Source organism: Rhynchophorus ferrugineus, unplaced genomic scaffold (genome assembly GCF_030347505.1).
Source record: "Rhynchophorus ferrugineus isolate W39M unplaced genomic scaffold, kcgeb_rfMv2 rfM3, whole genome shotgun sequence".
Lineage (NCBI taxonomy): Eukaryota > Metazoa > Arthropoda > Insecta > Coleoptera > Curculionidae > Rhynchophorus > Rhynchophorus ferrugineus.
In genome coordinates, this window is record NW_027472582.1 from 42796360 (window position 1) to 42823635 (window position 27276).

At 31.0% G+C, this 27276-nt stretch overlaps 2 protein-coding genes across 2 annotated transcripts in view; both read right to left on the reverse strand.

Annotated features, from left to right (window-relative positions):
* Positions 1–241: 241 nt before the first annotated feature.
* Positions 242–8983, reverse strand: LOC143193312 (uncharacterized). The gene is made up of 3 exons (XM_076399460.1): positions 8859–8983; positions 3737–3931; positions 242–417 (listed from the first exon to the last, which is right to left on the reverse strand). Exons 1-3 carry the CDS (start codon positions 8959–8961, stop codon positions 383–385), a joined length of 333 nt encoding a protein of 110 aa, XP_076255575.1. The 5' UTR covers positions 8962–8983; the 3' UTR covers positions 242–382.
* Positions 8971–27276, reverse strand: part of LOC143193310 (TWiK family of potassium channels protein 7) — a 677261-nt gene continuing 658955 nt past the window's right edge. Inside the window, exons 7-10 of the mRNA XM_076399459.1 lie at positions 21295–21448; positions 20143–20300; positions 9911–10082; positions 8971–9076 (exon numbers count right to left, since the gene is read on the reverse strand). Of these exons, the coding sequence (XP_076255574.1) occupies positions 8998–9076; positions 9911–10082; positions 20143–20300; positions 21295–21448 (563 nt within the window). The 3' untranslated portion in view covers positions 8971–8997. The remainder of the gene's footprint in view (positions 9077–9910; positions 10083–20142; positions 20301–21294; positions 21449–27276) is intronic.

Below are 27276 nucleotides of genomic sequence, written 5' to 3' on the forward strand. Positions count from 1 at the left end.
ATGCGTATCATGAAATATATCCTGAATAAGACGTATGTGTAATACAACTCTATCAACTCAGCTTAATTAATTTAATATATATTTACATTATTTACACCTTTTATTAATTTACGGAATGTCCCATTTCCGTAATTGATTTGTCACTTTTATTGTTTCCATTGTTTAGTAAAACCCTTAACTATAATTTGTCCTTCTTTAGTGTAAAATCCAACACTTTGCAAATATCACAATCTTGCTGCGCATTACAAGAACAATTATCTTCGCATTTTTTCAAGTCTTCGCATAGTTTGAAGTTTTTAAAAGCTTTCAGCTCTTTTTTGACTGCGTCAAGATTACCCAAGTCGGAGAACTTGACGTCCTTCAGTAATTGCTACCCCTTTTGTCACATAAATACATCTTGGAGATCTGTAGATTTGCCTGAAAATACAAAACAGTAGATATAAATATAGTTTTTTCGCTGTAACCTTGATTTTAATTTTGTTAATATAAAAATTATATCAAATTTATTTGTAAAATTAATTATTTTTAGCAGTAACTGAAAGAGAACTTTGTCATACTACCATATGATTTTGCATCCTATTGTTAGAAGATACTTGAATTCAAAATGTTTGAAAACAGAAATTTGGAACGAATCTGAAATGATGAGCAAGGGTGTTCTTTCCGGACAATTTTATTATTATGGGAATTGAGCGTTCCTTCAACAAACCTTAAGGGAAAACAATTTTTTAGTGGGTACAAAATATTGTACAAATATATTGTGAGCTTTATATTACTTAATTTCTAAAAACTAAGTAACTTTGCAAGCGACTCAAATCAAATCTACTGATACTATTTAATGCCGTATTTTTTTTAACTTCAGGGGGGTATTTGGTCTCTGTACCTTAACCCCTCTTAACCTTAAACTCCCACTAATCAATTTGTTTATACGGGAGCACTCGGGGAAAATTCAGCGAACAGCTCTCATTTCGTGGTCTTTTCTGTTGATCGAAATGAACACATCGCGCTTTCGGTTCCTCTGAATAGTATTGGTTTCCAACAATCATTTGGCGGTTTTCATCGTTGTATCGAAAACACGATTTCTTTTGTTAATGATATTACTTTCCGCAATGACTTAATATAATAAAATGTCTTGTAAATTATTTACAATAGCATGTACACAATGTTATTTACCTGGTTTGAGTTTACTGCTAAAATAATATGTATCATATGTGCATTTTTTAAAATTTTATTAACTCATTGTATCTCCAATGGGAAAGGCTTTATGTCCATTCATAGAAATTTCGATCTAATGTTATCATAATAATGAATTAAAAAGAGTATCTCTATTTGATAGCACATAGTGCATGAATGAAATCAAGTAATTTATTCATCGAGGTTAGAACCAAGGATGATTACATAGACAAGTACAAATTTGTATTTGGTACATGGAGTATTTTGGATGTTGATTTGATGATGGTATGCTCGTCAAGATGTGTTAAAATTATTTCATTACTAGAAATTATTTGATACAGCTAAAAATATTAGTATTAATTTATGAATTAAATAAAATTAGTAGTAGCATGACATGGTATTGTTTCAACATTTCTTTAATTGTCATTTATTGTACTTGTTTAACTTTATAACATGTCTCGAACAACAATACATTGGAAAACAATATTACAACTATCCCTGTAGACTTTTTGTTACGTTAACAATTATTATACATGAGATTATTATTGACCATATTTCCCTCAGTAGTTGCGAAATAACTTTTCATTATTCTTTGCCATATTTTGGGCTACGAATCTTACCAATATGTATAAAGCATATGAAAATAATTTTTATAAATGTAATTCCTTTCAGCTGTATTAAAATTAAGATAGATATACCTTTTTCATTTATTCTTCTATTACTAATTAGTGTACATATAAATTAATAAAAATATTTGTGATATTTTTATTTTTGTAGCTAATTGTTTTTTGTAAAATATTATATATGGGTTAATTAAAGTTAAATATTATTTAATATTTCAGAAACATGTTACTTGAAAAGAAAATTACAAATATTACATTTTCTATTTTTAATGTCTTGGTAAAATTAAAAATGCTTTGGTATAATTATACGCATTATTATTAATTAATTAATTATACGCATCATTCAAAAACATATTTTTGGTAACAAATTAATTACAAGTAACGAGAAAGAGTCTTTTCTCAAAACCAAAACCTACTATCCGACCAGTTTTCCATTCGTAGATTCGCAGCTAATGGACTAAGATTTTGTTTGTCACTAAGTGCTGAACTAAACTCTTTAGATGGTTTCAGAAATGGAACATTAACGGTGAAATATTATAAATTATATCATTGCAGATTAATTTTCTGTATTTGGGGCATTGGCATTTTGATGATATAGAGCGCAAAAAGAAGCTTCACCGCATTGAATTCTGATTTTATTGTTTCAACTTTAATGATACCAATCTTGTAGATATTGAGTAGTACTGGGTCCTGTGGAATACCAATCTGTATGGATCTTTTAACCGAAAACGAATCACCGACTTTGATTGGGAATGACCAGTTTTCCAAATAAGAGTTTATCAGATATAATAGCTTCATGATAGACCATGAGACCATACTTTGTCGAAGAACCTAGTCAAATCCAAAAACACTGTAGCTAGGGAGTTCTTATCATTTCAAATTTGATATTGAACACTTTTGAAAATTGCTAGTACGTAGGTAGAAGTTTCGCTGACATGAAAGGCGCCACTGATATATCCTATTTGGTCTGGAAGTAATAATTTCCGCATATTTTACAAAAATCGATACGCTATGATATAATTAAAAAATTGTCACACTGTTATCAAATTAATTGTATCGAAGCAAATCGTACTCTTAGGTAGATTCAACAGACTTGTCTGATACAAATACTTTATGTTAGAAAAATGATTACAAATATATAATAATTTGTGAATAGTAGGGTTCAATTATCGGCACTATGAATAGTTTTACTGTAGATAAGTTTGAATAGGTTAAAATAGTTGGAACTCTTAACTATATAAATGTTATATCAACAAAGTGATCGTAACAAAATAACATATATAACGTTCTTAAAATAAATCTTAATGAGCTACTATGTTGCAATGTGTATAAGACAAAGGAAAAAATTTAAATTAAACAATTGCATTCATTCATCGAGATAATATTTTTGCTAATATAATAAATATCTGTTTCTGTGGAAACAAAAATGATATTTGGACACATGATAAGACGGGCTAGGGAAATCCAATTATGCAAAAGTGAATATCAGAATATTGTTGTATCATAGATACATTTAGATAGAATATGAATTATTATTTATACCAAGACCTTCGGATTCCAAATTTCAGTCAGATAATTAAGAGATTTGTAACAGGGATTCTCCACTTACATGTTTAAACCAATTTTCATACCTCTTCCGTATTACATCAAATCTCTTAATCTCTAATAGAGTTTCAGCTTTTGCTGTATTTTATCTATTACATTAATATGTGCATTATTACTTTACAGATTAACTAAGGACCAATAGATCTTATTACTGCTGATAGATAATTAATTTAAGTGACTTTGAAAACAAATTGTGGGTTAGTTGGTAATGGTTAAATAATATTTATAAACTAAAATATAGAGTTTGTCACTGGAGACTAAATAGATATTAATAATAATCAGAATAAATATGTTGCAATAAATTATCAATAACATTTGCGTATAATAATTCTAATTACCTATTCGGGAAGCCATTTCGTCTTCAAATGTAACCATTTTCTCTTTTTGTTTGGCATTTGAGTTGGTATTTTTGCGGGGTGCCCTTACTGTTAGAGGAAGAAAAGTTGGTACTGGCGAAGAATCTCCTGCTGCGATTGAGATATCAAATTCGCTCATACTTCTTGGCACAAAATATTCCATTAGAGGCTCAGCACCTGTCAAAATTATTTTAAAATTATATTGCTTTTTCTATTAAACTGAGAATCTAAAATAATTTTCATTTACTGATTTAATTTGTATCTTAATTTTTAATAGAAGAATTAAATAATTATAGGGTTAACTTTAATCAATGATTGCATAATTAAAGTAAAACTCAGAATGCTATGTTCGGAATGTGAGCATTTTATACAGTACGATTAATACTACACTGTGTATTCTAATATATCCGTCTGGTGAGGTTTTGTAGGCACTTATGTGTTTAAATTATAAGGCTCTCCTTTGCCCTAAAAATATCATTTAACAAGAAATGTCATCACTGCCGTTGTTTTAATAAATGTTCATTTATTTTTCGTTAAAATAAAACACATCTTTGGTTTTAAACCCTACGATTAATTATTAAAATAAATAACCACTGGGGGCTTTCTAAACCTGACATATTAAAGTAGAGAAATTAATATTTCTAGAATAGTGAATGATTTATAATGGTAGGATTATGTGATCCTGCTTCTATAAAGTGTTTACAATTATTATGTATTCTACAGTGCACATGTTTTTTTTGTGTCCGCATTTAGACAATGTCCCGGACCAATCTTTCTGTCATCTAGAGGCGCTGTCATGCACCTAATTTTTATTAGTCGTAGATATATCTATATAGTCGTCTTACGGATAGGTTTATTATAAGTCAAGATTATAAATTAAAGTGTGTTTATGTTTGTTTTATCTGATTTGTGCCGCTAAAATGATAAGAATAGTATTTGGAATATACATACTGATGAATTAATCCTACTTACTCACATTGCTTTTATGTTGATGCAAGTACATCAGAGCAGTAATAATAAATTAATTTGTAAATTAAGATTTTACTGTGCATATCTGATGTAAAATGTAATTGATACAGAAAAATCAACAATACAGATATGGTTCAAACAGAAAGGCCCTACATTTTCTATCACCTTCGAAACGTCCGCTTTTATGAATTATGTTGCAAACCGTGTAGATAGCCATTTAGCTAAACTAGCTTTCTATTTATGAGTTAATGTATTAGTAATTGATTAATGTAATGTAATAAGTTAATATCTCATCAATATATAACTCACCACATATTTTTTAGTGGAATTGCACATTTGTGTGTGTTCAGTATTGTTGTTCCATAATTTTTTCACGTCTAGATATATAGCTGAAAATTTTTTTTCTTTTTCATACTTTTCGTACATTCGTAACAAGGCAACAAGAACTTGATAAATTGTCTACTGATGGTTAATTATTTATTTCAAAATACAAATTGGTCACCGGGGATAACTTGAATTTCTTCAATAATTGGTTTAAGGCGTTTTAAGAAGATCTTAATGAATAATTGGGATTTGATTGTAAGTAGTGATATTGGCCCATAGGGATTATCGTTGAACGATTTAGCTAGTTAGGAATTACAATAACGTTTGCAATCTTTCACTGAATAGGCAGATATTGTAATCGCAGACTAGGCTTGAATAGTTATACCACTATTATGCTACTATATCACCTATTAGGTTATGACTTTGTATACTGAATTTTTCTGAACCTCTTTTGTAGTTATTGAATTTATAATTCATATGTTCATTGTGATTTGGATTACGTAAGGTATGATCATAAGGGGTAAGTTTTTTAGAAATTCAGAAAATATAAAAATATTCGCTATACAAATATTCTGTTTAAGGTGTTTACCTGTTTTAAGTTTTTGGTTTTATTTAGCAGTATTATCAGTTATAATTTTGCATTGCTGCTATTGTTTCTTGCTTACGATTTATTGCTATAAGTTCTTTCAGTTAGTATATAACATAAGTAAATATTCTCTTAGTATACACCTGCTGTTTTTTTTTAACATTGTGTATTGTTCTATGCTGCTTTGTAAAAGGACCAGAACGATTTTTTTCTACATCCAATTATTCAGTGATTATCAGTGAAACATGCATTTTGATATTTTCATCTTCACCTAAATCCTCAATCCAATCCACTTTGATCATTTGTTTGTTAATGATGGTGAGTGGGATCTGTGTTTTATTGCCTCTCTTACCATTAAAATAAAAAAGTCATATTTATTGTTGTCACAAAATTGGTGTAATTGGATAGAAGATAGTTTAGTGAAATTTTTTTTCCGCGTAAAAAATTAAATAGATCTGTTTTTTAGTTGACACTAGACGACCCTATACGTTGGTTTACCTATAGATATTGATATACATTTAGTTTATTTAATTACGTCGTATATATGGTCTATTATAAGTTGTTTTATACATACGTCATCAAGATGTTTAATGTATTTCCTGCCTTAATTTGTGAATTCGTTTCAGAAGCAATCAATCAATCAAACAACAAACGTACGCAAAATTATTCAATATTAGTTATAATTACTACAGGTTATAAACCGGCAAACCTTATTTAAGCGCTTTGATTATTTTAATTAATTTTAAATCGCTGAGGAATTTATCATATTACTTTGTTTGAAAATGTCGAAAACAATAGATAGTTAGGGTCACTAATTCATTAACTCATTGCATCTTTAATAATAAATTGTAATAAATTATAATAATTAATAAATTTAAATAAGTTATTTCGAAAAGGATCGAGTTAAGGGAAGCCCCTTTTTCCTTATATTCCGGTAGAGAGATAAATATTAATTATATTAAATAGTATAAGTTGCTGAAATTTTATTGAAAATCTTAACGAGTTATAGGTTATTACTAGATAACCTATTTGATACTTATTATAATGTATTATAATGTTTAACATGTTAAAATGTTATAACATTTTTATGACTAATGATTTTGATCCTCGACAGAAAACGGTTCCCATCTAGTGCATGAACACCAAAGTAGAGGACATCTATTGGTTGGACTTGAAGATTATTTTTTATGTATTATGAAACCCTGGACTAGTAATATGGAGACTTCGAAATGCTATTTTCAGTAACAGTAACAACAGTAAATTGTATTTATTTATTGGACTAATAATTATTAGACAAGGAACAAAGCTATTCATACTGTTATGACAATTCTGAATCTAACTTCGACATCGTGTTTCAAATGAAAATACAGTTGGGCTTGACAGCTAATTTGTTTACATCAGTGCAGGCTGCTTGAAATTTCTTTTGCAATAACAATTATATGTTACCTGTTGGAAGAGACAAGGAAACATTGAAAATAATGGACATTATTTCCAAGGTTTAATATATTTCTACGACTAATATAATTCATTATTATTTTTTTATCGTATCCCTACAAAAAATGGACCCGCTGTGACAGAGTATATTTACTACCTAATAATATTAAACTAAATCAATTCCTTCAGACCGTACATGTACATTGATGGTAAAATTGTTGAAGTTTTCAACATCACAACGTAAGGCTCTATGTTATCCGTATACAGTCAAATACTAGAAAAGCTCAGATGGCAGCGTCCTACCCATTAAGTTTGATCCTCTGAATCACATTCCAATTATCTGCTTTGGTTTCAACGATTAAAAATCGGTTTTAATATCAGTGACAAACGCCTGGAAATTTATTTAAGAACTCTTTTAATTTAAGAAATTTAGGAAAAAAGAAACTTTGAGAAAGCTTACCAGCTGGCAGATGAGTCAATTGTTTCTGCAGGTTTACAAGCGCAAAAAAACATCGATAATTCTAAGAAAACCATCTACATTGACACCAAAGTAATATGCCATAAAGTATTGCTGTATATGTGGTAAGATATCAACAAGATGTACTGTATTATCAAAACGAACTACCAAAACCAAACTGCTACTGCAAATGTCTTCCAAAACAAAGTACGGAACAAAGATGCACCTTCGTATGTACGCAAGAAGATTTGCATCGTAACGTCGTTTTCGTAGTCAAGGAAATAAAGTTTCGTTAAAGCACAAAACCAGGCTGCACCTCCAAACACGCTTTAGTTGCTGTATGGACCACACTTTGTTCGCAGACTGAAGTAGCCTAAACCTTGGGAACCTGTGTAATAGTGGTTGAGTGAATCAGTAAGAGGGTGAGAACATAACTATAGATTGTAGCTGGATAGAGTATAGTGTGTAAATTGTAATAATCATTGTTAGTACTAAATTAATGGTTGGCATAGGAGACCAATTTTGATAATAAATAGATTAATAAAAATCTTTGAAAGTGAAAAATTATCAGTGTACCTGTCACTTAATGGATATAGGAAATTAAACCAATTACTAACAAAGTACAATAATGGTTGATTAGAGTTGGAATATTTCAAAATTTTATAATAATGATACATAGAGCCAGGATTCTTAAGTTTTAATTGCTATGAGATAGTGGAAATGAAAAAATGGATTTTTAGTATTAAAAATTACTTTGTTTTCAGTAAAAATTTCGTCAACTTTGTAGTTTCTACCCTAGAATAAATCTCCTGAAAACCCACAAAATACATTTCCACTGTAGTTATTACTTCTTCGTTAGCTGAAAATCACTTTGAATAAAATTATTTTTTGAGGTATAAGCTGGATTTCAAATGTGGATAAATCTAGCGAATAAGCTAAATGTTGTGTTAGATGCAAATAATAAACTATTTGTACTAATATCCACTGATCTTACCGATAGTTTAGAAATAGGGCACAAAATTCCTGCTGTCTTTTAACATAATTTTTCTTTAACCACCAAAATTAGTTTTTGTTTAATTTTCAGAGACTTGTCCAGACAGCTTGCACTGCATTTAACATTTTTAAGATGATGATTCACATGATGCCCGATATATTCTGGCTCCACCTAGTATGTATTATATAAGATTCACCTCTTAATATCACTTACAACCATTTAAATAATTACGTTATCGATCAGAATGTTAAGTATTTTTAAATAAATACATGAAAATTTAATGTCTTTAATAATACTTGAAAGTATGATTACAATACCGCCAAAATAAAAATATACTTACCAATACCAGCAGCAGATCTTCTTGCGGGCGTGTTCCTGTGAAAATTACTTTTCCTAGGTAAGCTATTGTGATGTAGAACGGGCGGCGACTTTCTCCCAACCATTCTTGACGGAGCTGCGCCCTCCGTCGTGGGTCGTTGTCAAGAACCGGGCAGTGATGTTACCGATTCCTCATCTTTTGATTTAGGTGCGTTCTTAGAACACGATGCTCCAATATACCTTTATAGTATTGGAAATAGAACAAAAAAGAAATGTTAGATACCGGTCGTCGATTCGAGAGCCTTTTCGTTGTCAGTCTTCCTAACTGCTCACCTTTATCGATAAACGGATTTTGTATTTTTCTTCATCTCAGTTTATGTTAACTTTGACAATTATTTGTGCTCAATCTTAAAATCTATGTAAGTCGATTAGATGTTTAGAATGGTTTAAGAATCTTTATTTTTATTGGTGAATTGATGGACAACCATTGTTTCGATGAACAAAGAAATGAAATTTAGTTTCAAAGTTATAGCTTACCAAAACAAAACCTGTTGTAGAAATTGCACTAAAACTGGCTCATTATTATTATTATTATTATATATGTCTATGTCGAACAATTTTACTGCACCAGTAATATCTATCATAGGGATACAGTGATATAATATGGAGATATAATATCTATCTATTGACTAGGTTCATTGAATGTTCTAAAAAATCTAAGCAGTCCATGGAGATTTTGGTTAGAAGTAACGTAAGCACAATTTCTTCGAAACCTAAGATATGTCTCAGATAATTGAAAGGAGAAACTAATCTTTCATTTACTTGGGTGGGGCGCAGATTTAAAAGAATTAAATCACTTGACCTTATGTAATGTTGGGAAATGTATATATAAACTAAGTAAGAATTAATTAGTCTTCATGGTCAAAATTTCTAATGATTTTAATTTGCTAAGATTTTGTTTAATAACTAAAAATTAGTCCTTATTATTTTACATTCCTGATATATATTTTGTTACATGTCCATTAGGATTTGCATATAATTTAAATTTAATTCGTCAGCAAACATATACAATACCTTAATAAAGCTATAACTTCATCCTGAACTAGGCTGAAGCACATCGCTACTAACGCCATTCCTGTTAATATGTATGCTGAACATGCGCAGAGGGATATTTCTTCGGCTTTTTGACCTGGTAAAAGATCACCAAAACCAATAGTTCCTAAGCTCGTGAAGCAAAAATAACTCCCTAAAAATAAATTATGCTCATTAGTGTTGATTGGAAATGTATGGTTCATTAAAAATAAGACCATAAATGCTTTATTTAAATTTAAATCGTAATGCTTCAGGTTTTGTTTGGAGTTCAATTATCAGGCTTTAATTCCTGTCTGACTTAATCATAAAAAGCTTTCATAAAATATCCGAAAATAATTACGGTCGAAGTCGAATTGATGGCAAGAAAAGCGATGCCAACTATTTGGTTAGATTAGAATATTTATTCTATGCTCTCTTTCCATCAACAAATATTCGATTGAAGCAGTAATTTAAAATAACGATCAGAATTGGTCAATGAGAAAGACGTTTTGTACCATGACGACATATATCATTAGTAAATTAACAAAAACTGAGATAATTTGGCTGGGTAATTGATGCATATTATTACCAAGATTTCGCCTTATCTCTCTACCTTCTGACTCTTAACAAAGACTTGATGGTACAAAGCTGGCTTCAAATAAGGCTTGCGAAGTTCATAAAAAGACCTCCCAGAAATCTTAGAAGTTCTACGCGGTGCTCAGAAAAATGGCAAATGGGTCGATCAAAACGGAATACATATAATTAATTAAAAGTGTTTAAAATGCACATGAATTACTTAGTTTTGAAAAATATGAATAACATCGAAATTATTTTCCCTCAATCTAAGCCTACAGAAATAATTACAAAGCTGACATGAAATAAGGTTATGTGAAGAGAAAGCCATGGATTTTGGCATAATATATAGGCGATTCATTGCAGAAAGTTACAATAAGTACTTTCTATAGCTTTATGATTTCATTAGCTAATTTCTCAAAAACTTTTCTTCTTCTCTAACCTCCAGGGCGTTGCGATCGTGGAGTGTTAATCAGGATTGATACTTTGCAACCCCAACATGGGTGTGACAAACTCGGGGCCCGAATCTGCCTCAAAGGGCTGTGGTTGCGGGGTGTAGACTTTGGTTTATGGTCCGCGGCCATAGTACGGGTGTAACGATACCGGGGCCCCAGTTTTGTGTAGTCCTGTTATGTCCCCTGCGTGTTTTTTGTTTTTCACGGTTTTCAATATAGAAGCACACCATAGACAGAATCTGGTTACGGTGCAGGGACTCGGAACCCCAGTACCGGTCGAGGGCGGATGGCCGCGCAGGCCCCGCTCGACAGTTATCCGGCGTTTCCGGTAGGTGACCAGACCGGTGTGCAGGTAACAGCTACTGGCACCGGTTTTAAAAGACCCAAGACAGAACAAATAGAAATCACAAAATATAATTCGATGGATATTGATAAATACTTTGTAATCTCAACAAGAGAAGATTCGCTGATAAATCTTTCGCCATTTGTAATACACAAATGCTTTGTAGCAGCTGTGGGTGAGCTTGAGCTGGTCGGAAATCTGGAGAACGACACATTATTGGCTGTAACTGCAAATTCAGTCAATCTGATAGGGTTATTGAAATGAAAAGATTGCATGATATAGACATAAATGTCACACTACACCACTCGCTAAATTTTTGTAAGGGAGTTATTTATTGCAACGACTTGACGGACTGCTCTGAGGAGGAAATATTGCAGAATTAGAAAACCCACGGAGTGGTCTCCGTGAAACGTATCACCATAAGAATGATGGTATTATAACGCCCGCCAATAGCTTAATATTAACTTTTCGTAAAAGCTCTCTCCCTGAGAGAATTAGAGCCGGTTATCTTAGGTTAAGGATTAGGCAAAATGTGCCTAATCTCATGTGATTTTATCAGTGTCAAATATTTGGACATATGTCTATGAATTGTATGTTTGAGGCAACCTGCCCATCATGCGGAAAAAGATCACACGATGAAACCGCCTATACCACCGCCCATTTGCATCAATTGCGGACAGGAGCACTCTCCTAGAAATTTAAAACAATAACTAAGAAAATCCCATATATTGCGGGAAAACAAAAAGCCCGAAAACTACTTGGCAATACATAGTTTAGTTATGTGAATGCAGTTAAAACGAAGGAAAGTTATGTCTATCGCTAGGCAAAGTGAAGAAATACTGGTTAGTGAATCCACATGGCACAATATTATATTAAACCTGTCCGCACATAAACTCCCACAAACAAAGGGAGATACCCTTAAAAAGAAATCCCTTCCCCAAACACAAAAAGCATCTTAACTTGAGCTACACCTAAACTCCTCTTAAACCCTCACCACTTCCCAGTCTTCTAGTTTACACGATCCTCATACTTAGATAAAAAGAATGGCCCGCTCTCGGGTAATGGTAAACATCGGCCTGATTTTAAGGGTAGCAGAGATTCAACTCCGAGCACTTCTCATCATTCTCGCCCCCCTTCACCGCTCAGTAAAAAAAGTAATAGTAATCATTCTAGTAGCCGCCATAAGGGTGGGTCAAAACACCTAGCTGGGGATGATATGGACTTAGACATTTTTTAATTAAAGCTATGACGTATAAAATAATACAATGGAGCTTGAACTATACAAAGGCTATAATTAAATTGCAAAAATTAAATGCAAATTATAAATTAAGTTTTAGGAAAAAAGCCATAGTAAAGAATGAACAATTTCAAATTGTTACACGGTAACTATATGTGGAAAATTTAATTGCATTTCAGAAATAGCCCCTGGCAAAAGATACAGTGTAGGTCAGATGGCTGAAGAATATTAGCAGAGAGTATTACTTCTTCATGTCACTGTATATGGGATGTGGCAAAAATTACTAGAATGTACATGCAGGTCGAGGCGGCTATACAAGCGAGAATCGTTTCGATACATCGAAAGAAATATTGTTTGCAATGACACCTTCGGTTTGAATAAACTCCATCAGATATTCAGAAAGTGAGAGTGACTGAATGAAGCTTTCGAAATGTGCGATTATGATCAAATATTGATAATTACCAATACCGGTTGACGAGAGTGGAATCATTTACAACTGAATTAAGATGGACTTAAGGATTATTGTAGAAATTGGATTGAAGTCTGTGAGAAATGTGTGTCAATAAACATGTGTGTAAATTGTTCAGAATACATATAGGCATTTTGTTAGAATGTATGAAGAGTGAATAAATATTAACTTTTTGCAGATATAGCTGTTGCATTAGGGACAATGTTAAATACTAAAGGCTAATCTTATTTTATCAAGATAATATACTCAGACATGAAAAGTAGCACACACTAGACATCCAAATTTATACAAATGATACAAATGTAGCTGGTTTGATTTTAAACTAACAAATGAATTGAATAAAGTACTGACAATTGAGGCCTAATCATCCATTTTTCCAATCCTGCTGGGAAATTGCAGTATATTTATGTTTATAATTGTGATTGCCATAAAGCAAGACTGCAAAATCCTATAATGAAAACCGAATGAAAGCCGTGCTGGGTAAGGCCAAGATAATGGTATATCTTCTGGAGTGATCTATAATTTGGACAGTCTTCAGTCGGTAGGTTTAATGCTGAGGAGCGCACGGAAAGAAGTAGGTCTAGACTAGATTAATCCTAGGTGATAAAGGAGGCTCCGATATATAAATTTTTTTATAAAATATATACAGACTATCTTGAATTATTAAGTTCTGCCCCATGCGCCTTGCTATGTTTTTCCTTTGGAACGTCATTATTTTAATGGATGACTCACACCCGAAAATGGAGACAAGGTTCAATCTGGAGATTATCTAGCACCATCATTTAATTAATATAATTAAAATAAATTTTAATAAAACCGCCTTCGAAAAAAGAGGAGGCTATATATTCGGCTGTATATTTTTTTAATGCATGTTTTCTCCGCCGTTCTCCGTCAATTGAGTACCGTTTTTCAAAATTTTTTTATTTATGTATACATGTTTATAAAAGGGTCCACTTTAAACAAGGCATTGAATTTGTAAATAAAATTATATTGTAAAAGGTGTTTTTTTAATTAATCATAATTTGTTATAATAATACTTGTTATATAATACCTAAGTTTTTAGATACAACACGAATTCGACAACATGATTTTTAACATGATGGCAGCTTACGCGCATACAGTAGTCAAAAGTTACATTTGTAACCTTTTTTGCAACTTTCTTTGAAGGGAATATTTTAGAGATTTTAGTCTGCTCGTTTGAGTTAAATAATAATCAATTTTTGTAGCCTAAAAAGGAAAATTGTTATTAATCATAACATCATGATCACTCTCCTTCCTGCACTAGTTGATAAATCAAAGCATGATTTTTATATACAATTTTTTATATCAAAGAAATTTTGTCAAGAATTTTATTATTGTTTTAGGTAAGTAACTCTTCAGTGTAAAGGAAATTGCAGAAAACTTCTACTTACACATTGAGAGTGGTCCATGTCATCATTATTATATGTTATATATACATCATATGAAAATTGTTATATAGATGGTTTGTAAATAGTCATCCCTCTTTCACTGTATCAGGTTGTACTTGTCTGTAAAATGTTTAACGAAAACCATGATAATGTATATCTATTGTTCGTGTTGTTCATATAGTTACGTTTCATCAGTGGAATTTTCAATATTGTATTATACAAGTTAAGCTATAAAATTTATATAAATTGCTAATGTACTGACGTCTACTGGCTTTTTAAAATTGTTCTCATTTGCTCCATGAGTTTAAGCATATTTTTTTCTAGCTTATCACAGTTGTTATTGTTGCTGAAGTATTCAATGGCGGTTGAATATTCAGCTAGATTTTGCATTTCCAAACTATATGAAAATTATCTATCTTCTTGGGTATTTTTTATTAGTAATGTGGATGGTAACATGTAACTGCATCAGGGCAGGTACATTGCCTATGGAACCAGCTGATGATCGCAAAAATTGACGCGTTTTACTTTATTCTTGAAAATGTTGAGTACACAACATCTCATCGCATGCTCCTGGCCATTCCATTAAATGATTTATGAATATAGGTTATTGTGTCCATATTCAGTATTTTTGGTCCTGCCTGATGTTTTAATGTATTTAGAGATGAACTTTATGACTTGTACTGTTTTACAATTTTCATTGCATAGTCCCCCTTAATGCATTTGATTAAGGCGTTCGATTATTTCAATTTGAGGTGTTGTTTTTTGAAGTTACCCAGATATTTCTGCTGACTGATTTTGTTAGTGCCATATAACCTAACCTTCAATTTTTTCTATGTTTTAACTGTAATAACATGAAAAACGCTTTGAGTTCTTTTACGTTGGCTGGCTGAATATATATCTGGGATTGTATCTGGATTTGGAGCACTTAACCTTTAGGGGCTTATATACATTGACGTTTGATCTAACTTAACTAATTTAATTTTTTGTGATTTCTTCTAGCGAAGTTATTGAGGTATTTATTTTTCGATATGTCTCTGAAATTAAACACCAATCTTACGCAGTCGGTACTAATTGTAATCAGATACATTGCTAGGTATTTATATTACTGGCTGATGGATTTTTGCTAGAATTTCAATAGGAAGTGTTCTTTGAGTATTTATGGATACGCTACAGAAGCATATTGTATTCGTTACATTTTGGTCATTTGATATTAATTCAATGTAGTTGTTATAGGAAAGAAATATTGTAATGTTGAATTAATCAAGCATGTTTTATTTGTCACTATACTATCGACAAACAGATGCAAGTATTTCAAGCGCTTTTTTCACTGCCCTATTAGTGTCTATAATATTTATGTTGATTTTGCCTTTTTTATCGATTTTATAGAAAAGGATAATTCTGTCTATTTGGCAATTTCAGATGCGCTGGTTATTACAGCAACATTTGGTAATATCAGTATTCATTTTGGACGTTTGAATTTTGTGAAAAAATTGTAATGGTATTACCCCATTGGATTTTGAATAGGAATTAATGAATGTCCGTACAATCGTCGTTGATTGCTAAATATTTAATGCGTTGAAAAATCGTTAAGGGATATATTTCGTATTCATACTGCATTGATTTTGTCAGTTCTCGCCTTCAAGCTGCATTTCTTAGAACACATGTAGATTGCGCACCGTACCTAGAACTTTAATACTGATGGATTTGGAATACGCATATTTTCTGGCGACTCAGAGACGATGTATGGGGTTGGTAGTTACATCATATTTTTTGGTGTGATGCTGATAATATAGCAGATGGTGTGCAAGTGAGCCTGATCTATTTTAAAGCGCACCAATGTTTAATAAGAGGGATATAATAGTAATGCTGCACGTATCACCGCGGCTGACCCTGATTTCGGTTGGAACGCATGAGTCTATAATGGGACTAAATTTTGTAAATTATGTTCAACAATTTACAAACTGTAGAACATTTCAAAGTTTCACTCAATAACAAATAACAAGTCCAAGATTCAAAAACTTTTTTAATAATTTGTTTGATGTTTGTGAAAATAAATTATAAGAATCTAATATAGTGACATGATTGTAAATTGATTAAATATTTTATTTGAATATTTGTTTGTCTGATAATGAAGGCTTCACATAGAACATTAATGTCCAGTTTGGGGTCAGAAGATTTTCTAATAGCAATTGGAAATTTCTAATTAATGAATTCCACTCATATGATTTAAATAGAAACCAGAAAATCGTAGTAATTATTAAGGAAATTTTGACTGTAGTGAAATTTGAAGCAACTTGTGGGGTCTTGTAACATATTTAGGAAAATCTAAGTTTTGCTGGGAAATTATATGAAAATCCAGATTGGCCAACTGGTCAAGACTGAATCTGTTTTGAATTCAAGGCCTTTAACGCGTCTGTCATCAGTTAATATTTTAACGCCATTTCATTTTGTAATTTTGCGTAATAATTAAAACAGTTCATAAAAGGAAATTTCGTACTTATCAATATTAGCACCTATTATTTTAATGAACTACAATCAAACGCAGAATGGAAAATTAGGAAGGGGTAATATTATAATCGAAAATACGGAAAGGAAATCTTAATAAAACAGAATGCATCGTAGACATTAAAGTGTGGGTAGTCAGTCATACTAAAGATGATGAGGTTGGGTTAAAGACGACAACTTCAAAGTATTGCACCATAGGAACAAAGACTGGAAACATGTTTAAAGTATAAGTAGTGCTGCTGTTATGTGATTCTGAGTCCTGGCAGTACTACGTGCTGTTCGACACTATAAAGTTCTCAATCAAGCACTCCACATTTTTGCCATTATAATCTATACAGTATTTTGTTAATATTTCGAAAAAGAATTAGAAAAGCTTGCTTCCTTCAGATTACACAAAATTTTAAAAATCTTTCAAAAGAATGCCTGTAATAAAATGTTCATTGATGACAATAACAAGTGAGTGATCAGCTTGGTGATAGGTAATTTGCATGGTCAATTATTTTCGTGACTCACCTATGCAGTTAATCCCAAACAGTATAAACCGGTACATTATTTTAAACTAGCTCTGTGGTAAAATTTTTGGTATCACATAGCTTAAGGCAAGTAGAATGTTAGATGAATAATACTTTGTTGTTGAAAGTTTGATTCCTTTAAGGAGAATTTATGTTAATTTATAGTAACACAATGCTTTCCACCAAAACACAATGGCTTACAAAAGATGAGCTATAGGATTATCAGTCCATCAAAAGTGTTAAATTAGTATAATACGTTTACATCAATCTAACTAATTTATAAATATAAGTTTGTTAACGTTTATCGCTTTTGTATGGATAAAATGTTTTTTTCTAATAAAAGAAACTACTGGCGCAATCATAGTTTAAATTTTTTTTTCTTGTTCCAAAATTACCAACTAGAATCAAATGGTTCTTGGCTGATGTCGCTTCAGGTTCGGCATAGTGGAGTGTTTTACTGGCGACAGATACCCTGGGTTAAGACTAGGATGGTAGTTGGTTATCTACCGAGGATTTTATCAAGATGTTGTCGTGTTGTAAGGCGCCTAGGGAGAAACTCTTCACGAACGGGATGCCTGATTTGAGGCAAGTTGTCTCTCAGCGACGTACCTGTACACCTGTGCTCCGAATAGGTAAACTGGACGGACTAGCATTCAGTACAGAGTCGCTTTCTGGGGAATGGGGGGTTTAGTTTTTTTGCAGAGGCGTGGAAAGCAACGCCACGCAATCGCCTGGTTCGGTTGATCTTGTAGCCTGTCGCGAATAGCGTCGGGATTGTAGTTGAACACCTTGCCGGACTCCTGCGAAGACTTGTTTTCCAGTGGAGACTGCATGACCGATCTTCACTTGAAAGAACCAATCGTCCAAGTATAAATCTATCAGGCAGATTAGGTCATTCGGTAGAGCAAGCTGTTTCGCTTTGAATATTGGATTGCCGTGCCAAACTTCCAAACCAAACTCTGTGTTGTGTGCGTCTGTGAAACTATTTAAAGAGTCTAATATCGCTATTTAGGCAAGTTTGGAAAGTGAACTAATCAGGCTAATAGGCCTATAGTCAGATGGATTGGATGTGGATTTCTTTTTTTGGAATGAAAGCGACGAGCACATGTTTCCAATTCCTTGGAAAATGTTTTAACCTCAGGACGGAGTTGATGATGTTGGCAAGCTCTGATAATTGCTTGCTAGTGAGTTTTTCAGATGGTTTACTGTTATATCATCTGAGCCTAGAGCTTTTTTAGAAGACAGACGTTTGATCGAGAGCTGAAGGTCTCTGGGAGAGACCATTCTTTTCAAGAGAAGCACTGATTTTTCCTGTTCAGATACGGGATTAACATGATATGATAGAAAACGTTTTTTGAGCTGGCCCAAAAGATGGATTTTATTTCATTTGGTTCTCGAATGATTTGGCGAGAAGCACAACTTGCTCCTGGTTTGTTAAGGCGATTTCCGTAGAAAAATCGACTTTTAGAGTGGGGATTGCGTTCGAATTTTTCCCCATTACGCATTTTCCGGCGTGTCTGATTTCATAAGGAGCAGTGGGGTTATGTAGATTTTGAAGAAATGATTCCCATTTCCTCTCATTCTAGGATTTAACCCCGCCCCTGACTCAGGATTCAGAGTGTCACGAGCTATTCTCGGTAATCGACTCTTGTACCTGATTAGTTATTTTATTTATTTAGGGAGATAAATTTGAAAAGGTCCAAAGCTACTTGTTTTAGTAGCTCTGTCTGCGGCTTTTTGTATATCTAGAGTGAGCTTGGAGACAGCTTCTTCTAGGTCGTCTGTACAATTTGTCTTTGGGATGTATTTTTTTTTGAAGCTTGGGATGAAACAGTCTCCTGTTGGTGGATTTCTTAAGCTTGGGACTAACGGAACTCAAAAGAAAGTCACTGATAGTAAGGAGGATTGCCTGTGGTCGGAATGAAGGTCTTGGTGTACGTGCAAATCAAAATATTGATTCGCATTTTGAAAAATGAAGATGTCAAAAATTGTTAGTCATTTGGTAGGGTCAAAGGAATAGTCAATTGGTCGGCTTGGAGCTATTAGTCCAAATGCGATCTCATTTATTACCCCGGCGTTGTCACCTCCAGCAGTGTTTGATCTGCTGGAGCTCCAGTTTCGATGGTGTGCATTGAAATCATTCCCGATTAATTTAAGGGTAATGACTTAAATTTTTCTTCTATGAATCGATCGCTTTTTCGATAGATTTATGTAAATTAAATTCTCTTGCTGTTTAATTTGATTGCTATGAAGGTATGATCAAGACTTGATAGTGACTGGGAGATGCTTTGGAGATGCAGTTGGATATGCTTTTTGTTATTTTTGACGGCGATGGCTCTGCCGCTTCTGCTTCAAACTGCAATTGCTAAGCAGAGAAGAGTTCTTTATAGTATATACGCAACTCTTTTCCCGTTATACTTTTAATATACCTTGTAAGAAATGATTTTTCAAGCTGTCATCCAAAGTCTACCTGTCGTCTTTTCCTGATAAGATTTTTATTTTTTGATAGGCAAGTTGAATCCGTAATGTATTATTATAGTTTTTCATTTTTAGTTTTTCGAGGTAATATATTTAGGGAAGAGGAACCACTTTTAAATAATTTACCAATATGGAATTTCGGATTCAATTTATATATGGTAAAATGCACATTATACCCAACTGAATAAACAATAAATAGAATGTTATTAACTATTAGTAATTCATGATTGTAGTATGGAGCGTTAAAAATTTACCTTCCAGCAAAGACCAATTTTCCAAACGATGAAACAACATCGCTCCAGAGCAAATATAAGCCAAAACAATAACCAGGCACAAAGTTACAGGCACTCGAACGGTGTTGGTACAGGCACATCTCTGCTGTTGTTGTTCCGGCTTTTGCGGGTTGCCTTTACTGCAAACAAATTTACTGCTTTAAGTTGAAATTCTCTAGATTAAATAAATTTCGAAACAGCTTCTTCTGCTTTTAACTTTACATAATAATATATATATATATATATATATATATATATATATATATATATATATATATCCTTGAATATATCGGGAATACTATCCCTAATGTTATATCAGATATTGAAAGTAACATCTATAGAAAATAGTATTTAAATAATGTCATATCGCTACGAAAATAATTTGATTTTCAAAATACATACATTCTCTTAAATCACATCATCTTGCCATCATTAATAATGGTTCTTTTAGAATATATGAAGTCGGAAATCAAAACTTCTTAGAACTGCCAAAGGCTATTAGTTAACTAAGAGTATTTTTAAGTTTACTATATTGAAATTTTTATCCAAAAGCCCAGTCTAACGTATATTATTAATATTCTTCATCATTCCAAACAACATAAGGAGTCGGCTAAATTTTTACTTTTCTCGCCTGTTTCTACTAAGCCGTAGGTCATTAACTGGAACAAGTGATAATTGGAAGAAGTAATATTTTCCGAATATGTCCGCTGCAATAAAGTCTTTTTTTATTTAAATTTCCGATATAGATTTTCGCAGAGTGCTCGCTATTTCTATAACAAGAGTTTGTATATAATATTTTACTTAAACGTATTAGTTTCAATATCTATTTATTTACCATGAATATTCGATCGATTTTGGTTTAAATTTTTTCTTCTCCTTTAGTTTGTATTTCTCGTTCTCATAATATTCAAAAAACACCCCCGACTACTTACTTCGCCTAAGCCAGTACATATAAGCGATGAATCAACTACAATTACCGTTCTTAAAGCACTACATACTAGAATGTAGTAAAATTTAATGTAATATAAACTATATCCTAGGGTTAATACATTAGTGCATATAAAGTTCAAATTTAAAGTATTTCTGCTGGCCTATTACATTAAGAATGTAATTAGTAAATCGATAAAAAGTTACCTGCCACAAATTTTGCCATAAAGACGTCGGAAACTTCGAGCCAGTACGTCTCCAGTGGTCGATAAATATAAGAGCATCAGCGGGATTCCAATGAGAGCGTAGATAATGGTTACAAGTTTTCCCCAGGAAGTTCTTGGCGACACAGATCCATAACCTGTAAAAAATAAATTTTTATTACTAAACTATTTTAATTCTACTATCGCTAATCACTATTTTATCACTATTTTGATTGATAGTATTATAATAAATATATCTTAAAATGATATATTGTTAGATACATTTCAGTAATAAAAACCCTATACTAAACCTATTGTTTATCATTACTATAAATAATCCATAGCTTATAGTGATAATGAGTGAATTTTTTGCATTCATTCGTAGATGAATTTTAGTTACAATCGTTAATAATCTGCTATAAGCAAAGTTGTGGGGTTCCACCCGGAAAGTGTGATGTAGTTTTGTTGCTGTATAAAAGTTTTGTGTATTAAAATAATAGAAAGTATAATTGATTTGATTGATTTGATAGATTGATTTATTTACTGCATTTATAGTTATCTTATTATCTGTATTATTTCGCATTTAAAGGCCCCAAAAATGGTCCTTAATAATACCGATTTCGATATAAATCATATAGTAAAATATCTGGGCTTAATATCTATGAAATCTGGGTAGTTAAAATGATTTGAGGGGTGATAAAGAAAACTCTTTTTTTTAGTTTAATCAGGTTAAAAATCAAATTCTAAATAATTAGGTAAATGCTTCTATTCCTCTTGCTGAATTTCGCAGATACTCTTTTTGAACTATAGATCACTTTTTGAATCCATGTAGGGTAGTTTGATTGATTTGTGGGTTGCTTTAAAATATTTCCTTCAATCGGTTATCCGTTATATAAAACGGTCTCTAGTACGCTGACCTAATATGACCATTAGAGTCGTTTGTACATTCCGGTCACTAAGCCGTTCCCTATTTCCGCAAAATAATATAGCTTTAAGGTAGAATATAATATTTGTTTTTAAAACCTACACGTTTAACACTATCAAATATTATTTTTCTCTCTGCCGTTGTTATAGACCTTTAAAAGTTCTTATTAAAATAATTTTCTATTCTCAATTCATGAGGCATACAATATACTTGCACTTGTGTAATTAGTCGTAACTTTTCAAGTTAATTTTTGACTTTAAATTAGATCTTTAGATTTCCAGTAATATCTACATGTTGTTTCTTATACATTAAAATATATTTATAATATTCATTTTTACCTAAAAAGAAATAAACAAACAAATATTTAAAACCTGCCTAACGCTATAAGTCAATAATTTACTCATGTCATATTTAATAGTATATTAGTTTTTTAATTCATTTTTAGTTATCTATTCCATTTTTTACAAGGTACGAAATACAGTAAATGGGCCATACCTATTTATTGTATTTAGTTTGGTTTATAGTTAATTAATTATAAAATTTAAGTAGATTTCATATAATGGAAATGAATATAGCAATAGAAAATATTTTAATCTAGATGTTGTCAGTCTTAGTTGTTATCATACTGTCTTATATAAATAAATATTGTTAGATGCTTTTATAGTTTTTATTATTCATCTTGAAAATTAATTAAAAGGGATAATGGTAACAAAACACATGATTAAATATTATCTTCAATATTTTGTATTTCAAATGCCGTTACGGACGATATTGTATCCGGATTTAAGATAAGGTAATAATTATTTATTACACAAATTACAATTTGTTTGTTCTGTATAAACATTGGATGTTTCAGTATTATTTAAAGTACGTAATGAGTCGCAAAAATGTACTCAAGCTTTATATTAAGTAGACAAAACTTTTTTTATTGTAATTATTATATTTATATTTTATTGATATTATTGTATTATTATATAAGCATGGAAAAGGATTATGTATGGCATAACGCATCAAGCAAATAATGACGGCTGTAATCACGATCAATACTGTAATATCCTGACAGGTTCATGATAATTATGTTTCATGATTTAAGACGAAGCAGTACCTCGAAATCAGAGTAACAGTTTTACGTAGCAGTAACCTAACGCGTAAGGTCTGTAATTGAATGATGTAAATTGTTATTTACATTAATAATTTGAATTATCATGCTTTAAAAAAATAACAAATACTAAAATGTGTATAAAATGTATTCATACACTTTATAGGGAGTGTTAATAAGTCGTTTATATTACCAATTCCTTTTCATCATAATCTCCTCTCTATACACCCCTTCAGCATTTCCTTAAATTATCAACTTATACCTAAGTAAGATTTACCAAATTACCACAAAATAGCTCATTTAATTATCTGATTGATTTCTAATATCCTCATTAAACATGATTCATTGTTCCCTGAAAAGAACTTAAGTCATCGGCCTCAAATTCTGGTAAACAATGTGTATGTAGTATTAGGTTCCATATTTATTTCGTGATTGTGTTAATGCAATATAATATTTTTTTTTTGCAAATGAGAACGTTACTCTAGGTTTTTTCTCTCAATAGATGTAGTAACAACGTATAACATTTTCTACCTGTTCTCTTTCTTTTTTTTTTTTGAACTAATAAGAACTGGTGATTGCCATGTGGTTGCAACTCGACCTCAATTAATTAAATTAATCATGTTTCTCCCATAACAATATAAAGGGGATAATTTAAAAATCACATATTAGTAAAATTTTCACCATACTTCAATATAATATCAGAAATGTAATTGATAAAAACATTAATTAAAATAATAAATATCTATATATTAAAATATTAAAATAACAATTTCAAGAGCTAACACTCACTAATCTTTTTTATAGATCATTTAATTAAATCTAATTTCCCTTAAGTTTTGATAATAAACAAAGCATTAATAGCTTTAAATTACTACACTACTGAACTTTGTAACAAAGTAATATAATTAAGATTATTTTCAGAACTGTAATAACTTCGGTGCAACAAATATAAGTATACATGATCCGTCTTTACTTTTATGTTATAAACATAAATAGGGAATAATAAGGGAAGTTAAACATATTTCTATATTATAGCAAAGACTAAACATATTTCTGAATTAATATTTGATAATAAGTATATTAAAGCAAAAACGAACACAATTAGTTAATTTACATATTACAAGTGATCGAGCACTTGTAGTGCATTTACAATAATTAAATTAACTAATTTCTGAAAATTTATATAAATGAAATATGCAAAATAATTAATACAAAGTTCAAACAGAAATCTTCGTATCTTCAAATATATTGTAGCGTTAATCGTTAAACAGCTTAATATTTATCAGTAATGTAAAAATTTAATATCAAGAATTCATAACGTTTTCTATTTGTTCTGTGTGCTCCTATGGCTAAATAAAGCTGAATATCCTCCGGGATTGTTTCTATGATGGTCACTCGTCTGCTTATTTGAGGCTTGTATTCTTACTTAAAAAAATTATTTTGTCTTACTATAGCTATTAACCGAAAGAATATCGATTGATTGGTGATAACATACCCCATAAAAATAGAAAATTTTCCTAAGTTGCAGAGTTCTCCAGTAAGTACCAACTTTTGAATTTCTTTAGATTTTTTAATAGTCCATATATTATAAGACATACTAATTTTGTATTCATATTTGTTAGGTTGCTTTTAGGGTTGCGTACAAAATACTGAAGTGAACACTACTAAATATTAGAAATTAAAATAGATAAATAATAGTTAGAAAGACAAAAATAAACTCCATTAGTTTAGGCTAAAAAAGATTTATATTATTGCCAATTATACTGAATTTACTGTAATGTCGGAAAAAGTACAATTTCACATAGATATTTCACTATAATTCTAATTTAGTGCCTAGTTCTGGCACTTTAGTTCTGATCATAGTCATATAAGCATATTTTAATAGATTTGGACTATCAGAAATAATAAGGTATATGACAATAAAATGGAACATTTGATTTACGACCATGTCGGGTAAATCCATTATTTTTATATAGCTTCTATGTGGTCCAATGGGAAATATTCATTAGATTAGATTTTAGATATTACTTCTTGACAAAAGTGATTAATAATGTAAATAATTAATTAAAATATACATAAAATAATACATAGATAATATTAAATATAATGTTAAATATTACAATATTTTTATATTTTATATGATTCAAGTTTGTTTTCATTCAACTATTTCAATTATTTCATACTAGGCACGAATGTTAGGGGTATTCTTAATATGTCTAGGGTCTTTCAATAAAGTTAGGTTATGTTCAAATTAGGTCAGGTATTATCGAACATCTTTGTTAATTTGAATGGCCCAAGAATATACTAAGAACTGCCGCTGTTTCGTACGAAAGCACGGCTGCTATAATTTTCGTAGAATTGAATAAGAAACCTAGCCGAGAGAAATCGCACGATATTGTTAGCCAGTTTACGTCACCTATACGAGTATTCGTCAAACTGTAGACCCTGTACGTCCAGGTAAAATCTGAATTAGGCAATCGGGAATTATTGCCAGGCGATCGCCATTTTTGACGCAGCGTCCGAGGGATAGATCGCTGAGAGCATATCTTTAATAAAAAAAGTCATAAAAATTGGTTTTAAAAATGGAAGACCAAAAGTAAGTACATTTTATTTTTTGATTGATTTTATTTAAATTATGTTGAATATATTTATTAAAATAGATATTACATTTATAGAGAGAATTTAGTTTGTCAATTCTGCCAGAAAAAGTATTCACGGGTGTAATCCATTATTTCAGCTAATGTTATGTTATCTACAGCACGTCCTCCACCAACACAACAAAAGTAGTCAATTCATTAATGGAGTTTGTCCGTCAAGAATAATAGCAAATATTGCAGTCACTGGTAACAATTATAATTGTATTTTAGTCGTTATATGTTTTAGTAATAACATCTATTTAGGTGAAGTATACCTTGAATATACCGAGACACATGTGGGACATAAATGTGAAATTTGTTACAAAAAATTGACAAAAGCCGAAAAGAATAAAATTAAAGATCAATTGACTGCAGGTATAACTGTTGACAGGATATTGCAGAATGCTAGAGTGGTAGAGAATAATACTCTTAAAAGGATAAATTTGCTGGGCAAGAGTTGACAAAATCATTTCATAAAAACACATAGTATAAATTGTCAATGACACATTAATGATCTAACGGCTACTATTTTAAAGGTAGAAAAGTGGAACGAAGAGCCTTTATATTTAAATTAAAATAGATAATGAGTTCATGTTTCGTACAGTGATGTATTGACTAATAATTCAGTTACTTGTATAGATTAAATGCAACTAGAAATATTCAGTGAATGAAATACGTATTACGTATTTCCATAAGCTTTTGTAGGTTACTATAAAATTACTCTATTGTTACTTATTTATTTACTTTTGTAATTCTACCCCTATAAACTATAAAATACGCATAAATCATTCTTTAACAATCAAGTCTATATATATATATATATATATATATATATATATATATATATATATATATATATATATATATATATATATTTATTATCAAAACTTAAGGGAAATTAGATTTAATTAAATGATCTATAAAAAAGATTAGTGAGTGTTAGCTCTTGAAATTGTTATTTTAATATTTTAATATATAGATATTTATTATTTTAATTAATGTTTTTATCAATTACATTTCTGATCTTATATTGAAGTATGGTGAAAATTTTACTAACATGTGATTTTTAAATTATCCCCTTTATATTGTTATGGGAGAAACATGATTAATTTAATTAATTGTGGTCGAGTTGCAACCACATGGCAATCACCAGTTCTTATTAGTTCAAAAAAAAAAAGAAAGAGAACAGGTAGAAAATGTTATACGTTGTTACTATATCTGTTGAGAGAAAAAACCTAGAGTAACGTTCTCATTTGCAAAAAAAAATATTATACAAATTTATTAGTCTTCATGTCGTTTATCATCAATCTGTTTATGTTATTACTA